Here is an 8,946-nt window from a genome sequence, read left to right on the forward strand (position 1 = left end):
TTCAATTTGCCATAAAATCTAAATATGTATAAGGCTCCAGTTATAATTGGTTAGTGATTCTTCCTTAATATAGAGCTCAAGTTAGGCGCTATGACTGGAAAGTGCCGAATAGTTCTAATGAGTTGATTAAGGAGACACTATGCAGTAAACAACAGTAGAAGCCAGTTTAACATAAAAACATGGTTTCTAATTAAAAATGTCTTATGCTTCTTGTATGATATTTAGGAGGACTTTATTTGTGGTTGATTATGCTTTGATATATAAATTATTTATCTAGAAAAAGAGCACTGGCAAATAAAAAAATATGAATAATAAATATATATACACACACATTCTTTGTAAAAAAAAAAAAAAAAATCCAGCCCCTAGATGAAGTTGCCATTTTGCTGCAAAACTAGGCATCCAGTTTCAGCTCAGGCAGAGTTGTGGTGTGATTAGATGAACGGTTTTGCCACCTGAGGCCCTAAAAGTGGTTCCCCCTTGGCCTATAAAAGGCTCTCAGAGGCTCCTTGTGTGTAGTGACCTCTTTTTCTACTTGTGTAGAGCTTGTTGACTACTAGACAGCTCTACAATGCGGTTAAAGAGATTTCACCCAGTCAACACAGTTTGAGAAGGAGAGGCATTACTGAAATGCGAGAAGCAGCAAATTGTCCGCTACCTGCACCATTCTGACCAGACTCCTAAAGGCCCATTTAGACACAACGATAATTGGTCAAAAGACTTTTGAGCAACTCAAGCAACTTTTGAGCGATCATCGTTGTGTCATTTACAGTGCAAGATGATCGCTGAAGATGAGCGATCGCCTTGTGCTGCCAGCGGAGGATGCAGGAGACAAGCTGGGTGTCTCCGCTTGTCTTCTGCACGGAGCACCCGGCTGTTATACAGCCGAGCACTCCGTGCTGGGTAGGGAGAACAGAGCTGAACTGCTCTGTGCCAACTCAGTGATATGTTCAGGACATCCTACAGCCACGTGTGTTCCTCTCATGGTGGCTGCCAGGAGGCATTTTTCAGAAGGATAATGCTTGGCCGCACACACAAGAGGGTCACAGGAATGTCCCCACAATATTGTCACACCTCCATGGCTGCCCAGTCACCAGATGTATCACCAATAGAACATGTTTAGGACCATTTGGGACGCCAACTTCAAAAACCTACAAGTTTACACGATCTAGAGGCTCAGTTACAGCAAATGTGGATCGATATGCTGCAGGATATCATACAGAACTTGTATTCCTCTATACTAACCTGTATCACACTTTGCATCCAATAAATTATCCTTTTGCTCTGATATTGCAATCACATATCAAATTGAATAGTTAGTAAGCTACCTGCATGGTGAGAAGAGGATGCATCTATATGCACTCCTCAGTCAGTAAGTAACGGCCATTTTCTGTGATTGTTTTTAATTCTTGATTTCCCCTTCTGTGATGCACTTATATCAAATTGCAATCAAACATATAACGTGTCATAGAATCGTAGAGTTGAAAGGGACCTCCAGGGGCATCGAGTCCAACCTCCTGTTCATAGTAGGATTCACCAAATCACCCCAGACAGATGTCTGTCCAGCATCTGTTTGAAGACTTCCATTGAAGGAGAACTCACCACCTCCCTTTTTAATCGATTTCGATATCTCCTTCTAGGTTTTGATTTTTTTTTGAGTGTGAGTGTGTGTGTGTGTGTTTTTACACAGCTGTCTTATGCCTCTGTTTTGGACATACCCATAGTAGGGCTGCCATAGAGGTCCTTTGGGCTTCTACTGCAGTGACAGAGGTGCAGGGCCCACAGATGAGGAGATGGCAGGGTAGCCGTTATCGATGTCACTGTGGCACTACCATCTCCTCCCCTGAGGGATGCGTGCAACCCTTTACCAAGGCCCTGGCAGGCCTCTCCAGGCAACACTGGTGATGCGGTTACCTATATAAACCTCTGTGTGGAAACTTCAGTATATGTCACGGGTGACACCACCGTTCCATCCACAGCAGGGAACTCTGACAATGGTGCAATAAATAGTCCACACATACAGGGCACACAGTGTTATACACCAGTGTTCAGGACTAGTGTTGAGCAAACCAAACCAGTAGAACCCTGTTTCAGGTAGAACTTTGCTAACATCTCGGTTTCGGTTTGTGCTGAACCAAACTTTTAGCAAAGTTAGACCTAAGATAGAGTATTGCTGAATCAGTTTTCTCAAGATTACTAGACATTATAGTACCATTCACTAAACAGTCCTCCAAATCGTCAAATAGCAGGGGTGGAAAAGAAAGCACTACTTGTGTTTTATTTTTCTGTTTAGCTTTTACTCTGGTATTTCAAAGAGTTTAAAACTTCTTTAGCACATTAAACGCCAAACTGCCACCAAACAAATAAAGGAATTAATGTTCCATTTTTGCAGCAAGCGGCCATGGGTTTATGCTTTCGTCATCCATTGAGACTTTACTGCTCCCAACTGTGGCTACTGCAAATTCCTTAGGATTACTGAGAACATCAACTGGAAAATATCTGCACGAAATTGTAATGGAAGCAGGACAATGGAGCCAGAGGCAAATCCCATCCCACACATTCCCCATACTTCTCACAACATCAAGCTGAGAAATAAGAGCAGCATGTCATGATTTTGCTTCATGTAGCAACTCAATGTAATTGTGAACGTATTAAAGGTTCGTGAAGCAAGGAACAGTAATGGCCTCTAGACATTCCTGTAAACCTCCACAAACTATCCAATGATACAACTCTGTTGGATTTGTTCAATGTGCCTCAAACCCAAGGAGAAAATCGTGATCCAAAATGGAAAGTTATGCAAATATTGTAGTAATGTAATTCGTTTTATTAGTGCTACTTTCTTAAAACTTTAATTTCACATCTTCCTGGACTGTGTTACAGAGAAAGCTAAAAAAAACGAGCAGAAGAAATGTGAAGATGAGTTGATCCAGAAGATTCAGAAGTTGGTGCAGAAAAGGGATTTCCTGGTAGATGATGCTGAAGTTGAACGGTTAAGGTGAGTGTCCCATTTTTCTCAAGGAACCAGACAGACAGACCATTGATCAGAAAGCAAATTATGTAATGCTATATTTCCCCTGAGGTGGCGCTGCGGGGAAATTGAACACTTGTTGCTGGATTGCTTTATAGACCACAGCAGATCATTGGTTGCCCCAGCAGTGGTACATCTTGGGATCAATTTATTGTTAGACGAACTGTATAATAAAAAGGCATTGTGCAAAGCACATTTCCTCTAAGGAGTATCTATAAGTACAGTATGAATTGAGGATATGCAAGAGAATTATATTCTTACCAAAGACTTATAAGTTCATTTGCTGTAAACTACAATACGTGTTATAATGAACATATTATTATGATTAGAAATGAGCGAGCATACTCGATAAGGCAAACTACTCAATCAAGTAGTGCCTTATTCGAGTACCTGCCTGCTCATCTCTAAAGATTCAGGTGCTGGCAGGGAGCGGCAGGGAAGAGCGGGGAGGAATAGAGGGGAGATCTCTCTCTCCCTCTCTCCCCCCCGTTGCCCCCTGCTCACTGCCGCAACTCACCTGTCACCCACGCCGGCAGCCGAATCTTTAGAGACGAACGGGCAGGTACTCGAATAAGGCACTACTCGCTCGAGTAGTTTGCCTTATCGAGTACGCTCGCTCATCTCTAATTATGATATAGAGCTCTCACCTTCAGTCTCGCGTAATATGTGGTTTTAATACGAAATCTGCAAGTACTGGTACTCATATGTACTGTTTTTTCATCACAGAGAAAAAGAAGAAGACAAGGAAATTGCAGACTTCTTACGCATCAAATTAAAGCCGCTGGATAAAGTCACACGACCGGCTGCCAGTACGCAATTGTTTATTACACTATGCCCTATGCACATGAGGCTTGTAGGCCTCCATAATGTGGCTCCTGGCTACTCTACCCCATCCCAAGTGTTTGGGATTCAGTCCTAGATACCATGAACTTTCCTGTAATGTAACACATCTATGATTCTTTCTCTGTCTATGTGTTACATATATGTTTAAATAACCTACATCAGCATGCATATAATAAATGAAATGCTGCACTGTGTTCCATCCTTTACACTTATAGTTAATAATTCCATACAGTTCTCAGAAAAATAGGGAATGCATTGCTCAAATAAATTGTGTACAATGCCCAGGTAAATCTTGTTATAGGGGACCAAGATAAATAAGGTTTGAAATCCTCAAAGGATTTGTCTGCCTACCGAATAATTACACCCACCAACTGTGTTAAAATAATAAAAGGATCAGTACTTACCCTAGCTCTGTAGCCCCGCTGTGGTCCCGGTGTTCGTTGTGGCGGATGACTTCAGTAGAAATCATCTGACTGCTGTAGCCAATCAGAGCCTGCAAAGTCACAGCCTGTTCTCCTGGCATCAGCACTCACATTCTGGGCGCCATGATGCCAGGAGTCCAGAACAGTGACACTACGGACTCTGATTGGCTGCAGTGGTCAGGTGACTTTTGCTGAGGTCATCTGCCACAACATATACTGCGACCACAGCGGGGCTGCAGCATTGGATTGTGAAGGCAGAGGAGAGGTAAGTACTTATCATTTTGTTATTTTAGCACAGTTGGTGATATAGGGGGATTGTTGTCCTGTAACCTGACAACACCTTTAAATAGTGTTTACAGTGTCATGTAAATAGTGCATACAATACAGTGCCAATATACTGTAAATATTGCTATGCATTACTTATATAATCATGCATACAGAGCAATGCAGTAGGGTTACTGTGGGTTGTAGGCTTTTCTCAAGAGGTAGGTTTTCAGGTTCCTTTTGATGCTGTCCAAGGGAGAGTCTGGTGTATTGTGGAAGGAAGTTCCAGAATATAGGAGACTCAGGGAAGAAATCCTGGAAACAACTTGATTTAGATTCTCTGAGTAATGGGTAACCAATGAAGGGATTGGCAGAGGGGAGAGGTAGGGAAGTAACAGGGAATGAGGTTAATTAGGCAGGCAGCAGAGTTGCGAATGGATTTAGGGGACACGAGCATTGGATGGAAGTCTGCTAAGAAGGATGTTGCAGTAGTTTAGATGGGAGATGAGGGCATGTACTAATTTTTTTGTTGACTTGGGGTGAGTCAAGATAATTTTTGAGAGATGTTTTCGAGCTGGAGACGGATAGAGCTTGCATGTGTGGTTTGAATGAGAAGACAGAGTCAATTGTTACACCGAGACAGAGGACTTGTGGGACTGGACAAAGTATAGAGCTCTTGATTGTAACTGATAAGTGTGATTGGAGTGTTGAGTGAGATGGGGAAGGATGAGGAGTTCAGAAAGCAGAACGAGAAGAAGGAGGAAATGGCCAATAAACACTATGGGATTCTGGATAGTTGAAAGGTAACCCTCAAGGTAGATTTGAGTGTCATCAGCATAGAGGTAGAATTGAAAGCTATGGAATTCTATGGGCTCTCCTTGGCCAACGTCGTAAATGTAAAAAAGTAGGTTGCAGATTTGAAAACATTTTGGATTAATGTAGTGTCTGTTTTTTTTACTGTAGGTACCACTCCTGAGAAGAAAACTGAACTACCACCAACTAAACCTTCTTTAACAAAGACAGGAATGGCTATCCTTAAAGATTGCTGTGGTACCACTCAGTGCAGTGTCATGTAACACACAGCCTCAGTCCAATCATCTGAAGACTCCTACAAGATGATGGGTTCCTCAAAAGAGGGTTCAATGCATCTAGAATCCTGCTACCAAGAACTGTTCGTGCTGTAGATATTACAGTAACGCATTTACCAATAGTGTATCAATAGTGAATCCCTCGCTGTCGCATGGATCACTCAATGAGCATGTTTAAGAGGAGCGTGTATGTACCAAGATACCTACATATATATATATGTATATAGGGTGGCCAGCAAACAGTACTGTTTTGTACCAGCCTGAGTAATTACTTAGTAGAAATAGCAGTCTGTGTTCTGGTCTCCTTTGAGAAATTAACATGCGGTGTCAATTAAGACTGAGTACAACCTATACCTGTGACCTGCAAAGGGCCCTAGTCAACTCTTCAATATTTAAAACTGCCATTAACCTTTAAGGATTCACCAGACAGGAACAAAAACTTTTCACAAAAACAAAAAGGTAGACACAAAATGTTAAAGCCCTATTTATTGACCTGTCTTCAAAGAATAACACTCACATTATTCATTATAAAGCTGTCTGATTCAGTTCCTCTTCGACCAACATATCTTGCAGCATCACTTACTGGAAGGGGTAGTTATGGTTCTTAGGACCAATTTTTTTAAAAGTCTATACTGTAGCAACCAACAGGCATTTGATTTAATGATTCGAGCTTGAAGAAAACAAATGTCTGAATGAATTGAATTGTCTAAATGACATTTATGTAGTTTGTTATTAGAAGTTATCATTTTGTGTTACTTTACCCATTGTGTCAAATGCAATGCCCACTCCCTTACTAACCCGAAATGTCTTCTTTCTACTTTAAGTAGCGTACATCAACATGGCTGCATCCATACAGATGTTTTCAGGGTAGCTTAAGGTCTTGGACATTTTACCCCAAATGGTTTTCTGAATAGTTTTCCTGGATTGTAGGCAAACTATTCAACTGTGAACATTTTTTTGACCTAGGAAGAAACTAGGACAAAATCATTTCTGTGAGGATTTGCCATCTGCCACTTAACACTTCGCAAATGACCCTTCTGGAATTTGCCTATAAAATCTATAAGCTTCTAACAAGAATCTGCCCGGAAACTCTATACAAATAGGCTACATTCTCAAAAGCAGATTAATGGAAAAGAGCGTCACTCGTGCAACTGTAGAAGTACAGTGGAAATCTAACTTTTAGGATCAGTAAAGTTGGCCATAGATGTAAAGATTCGTTACTGATACAATGAAAGTGACAATTTTTCTGCCTTCAGAAGGGGTCTGGGAAGGACAATAGTAGAAAAAATATTTTTGAACAATGATAATCATTGAATATGTTTCACAATATGGGAAATATCGCGAGCTTGTGCATTCCCCAATGTTTACATTTCTCAGTCTCAGTCCATGTAGCATTTACCTCTAACTATCAAGAAAAGATGATAAGGCTGAAGTGATGGAACAGATCCTTTGGCTGAAATTACTATTACAATTGTGACTTCTTGTAAAATCGCTTGGATGGGTAAAGCGTCCTTCGAGCTCACATTTTTAGTTTCAGAATTACAGTACATATAGGCAACTTTTTAATACATTTAGCCATTTTTTTTTCTGTGACCTGCATTTGATATTTGACCTTGTTATGCTGTTCGAGTTGGATGGAGGTTAGACTTACATCTGGAGAAGCGCCTCGTCATCAAGAGAAGTCCATATGTAGGGCTGATTCACCATGCATATGGAAGCTTAGGCTGGTGTCTTTGAACGGAGGTGCAAAGTGTGAGTTCCCGTGCATGCCCCGGACACTAGAGGTAGCTAAACATACATTGCCTTAGAACTTGCATTGGGAGTGTTCAAGCATTGTCTAAATAGGAATGGACTGGTAAAGCAGAGCTTTGGAGATTCGGAATTTCCTGACACTTTTACAAAGAAATGTGGGAAAAAAGGGCAGAGAAAATTGGTGTAGAGCAGTGTTTCCCAACTCCGGTCCTCAAGGCACCCCAACAGGTCATGTTTTCAGGATATCCTATAGTAAGAACACCCGTGGCAATGTCGGAGGCACTGACAATAATTACATCACCTGTGCAACACTGAGGAAACCCAGAAATCATGACCTGTTGGGGGTCCCTGAGGACTGACTTGGGAAACACTGGTGTAGAGCTATGTGTAGACATCTAATAACATAGACCAAATTGGCAGGCACTTATTTAAACTTGTAGGACACCAACATAAATGTGGCTGTAGGTTCACTATAATGCTAATCTTTAGGTCTATGGACAGTAGTAGGACTTGATTCTAGTCCTATATCATTGGAGGCTTATTCTCTCCATCAATGTCCTGTGGGGCATACAGCAATTGATCACAAATAAAATGGCAACAGGTTAGGCTGAGTTTGCAAGTTCTAATTTTGTCTACAATCAACTGAGAATGTTGTACTGTAGGGAAAATAAGCTTTTTATAAAAATTCACAAGGATTAGATTTGTTTGATCTGATCATCATATGACCTCTGTAAAAGATGGAAGCCTAATTATTCACCCTGATGTTTGATTGCCGGGGCATTGTTCCCTTGTATCCCCCACCATAAGCTCATGGTGCTGACTGTAAAGCTCTTCTGTTGCAGATTTCTTTTCCTTTTTTTCTATTTTTTTAATTACTTTTAGTTGCACCATTGGGTTGAGAACAATTACAGTAAAACCTAGACAGGGTTAATCCAGTTACTTATATAACACGCAATTACATAAAACGTTAATTACCATTATTTTTAGAGTATTTTAATCCTTTTTCTTTCCTCTGGTTTTGAGAATATAATGCAGATATATTTTTAGCAATTCTACGTGTAAAATAAAAGTTCCAACCGATTTGTAGAAGTTGTTTAGGTATTTCCTTAGACATTACAGAATCACTGTACGTGACAGCAGTAGAATATTTATGTCTTAGGATGTATTATACTGTGAAGTTCAGCCTGTAAGTAAATAAATTATTTGTATCTTTGTGGATTTCCAAATGGAATTATACATTTGTAATTTTTCAACACTGTGGCATTTCATCTGCATAGATGGTATTGAACAAAACGAAACAGAAGGAAACATTTGTGTTCTCATACTAAGTAAAGCTAAATCTTTGATTCATGTGTTGTGCTTCATTTATGAGAGCTGTGACTTTCGGAATAGTACGAGTGGCAGAAAATTCTAGATAGATCTCCATAGCAATCTGCCATTTTTCTTCCATTCATTAAGCTACTTGAACACGGACAAATAGTTTGGTTTAAGATTTCCGGGCACAACTCTGATCGGGCAGCACACAGACATCCTGTCTGTATGCTGTCCG

The 8,946-nt window shown here is 40.6% G+C and overlaps 1 protein-coding gene across 1 annotated transcript in view; it reads left to right on the forward strand.

The window, feature by feature from the left end:
- BMERB1 (bMERB domain containing 1) overlaps nucleotides 1–8,714 on the forward strand; it is a 216,749-nt gene extending 208,035 nt beyond the window's left edge. The window contains exons 4-6 of the mRNA XM_066577490.1: nucleotides 2,881–2,995; nucleotides 3,755–3,837; nucleotides 5,521–8,714. Coding sequence (XP_066433587.1) covers nucleotides 2,881–2,995; nucleotides 3,755–3,837; nucleotides 5,521–5,633 — 311 coding nt within the window. The 3' untranslated portion in view covers nucleotides 5,634–8,714. The remainder of the gene's footprint in view (nucleotides 1–2,880; nucleotides 2,996–3,754; nucleotides 3,838–5,520) is intronic.
- The last annotated feature ends 232 nt before the right edge of the window (nucleotides 8,715–8,946 follow it).

This window comes from Eleutherodactylus coqui, chromosome 8 (assembly GCF_035609145.1).
Source record: "Eleutherodactylus coqui strain aEleCoq1 chromosome 8, aEleCoq1.hap1, whole genome shotgun sequence".
Taxonomy (NCBI): Eukaryota; Metazoa; Chordata; class Amphibia; order Anura; family Eleutherodactylidae; genus Eleutherodactylus; species Eleutherodactylus coqui.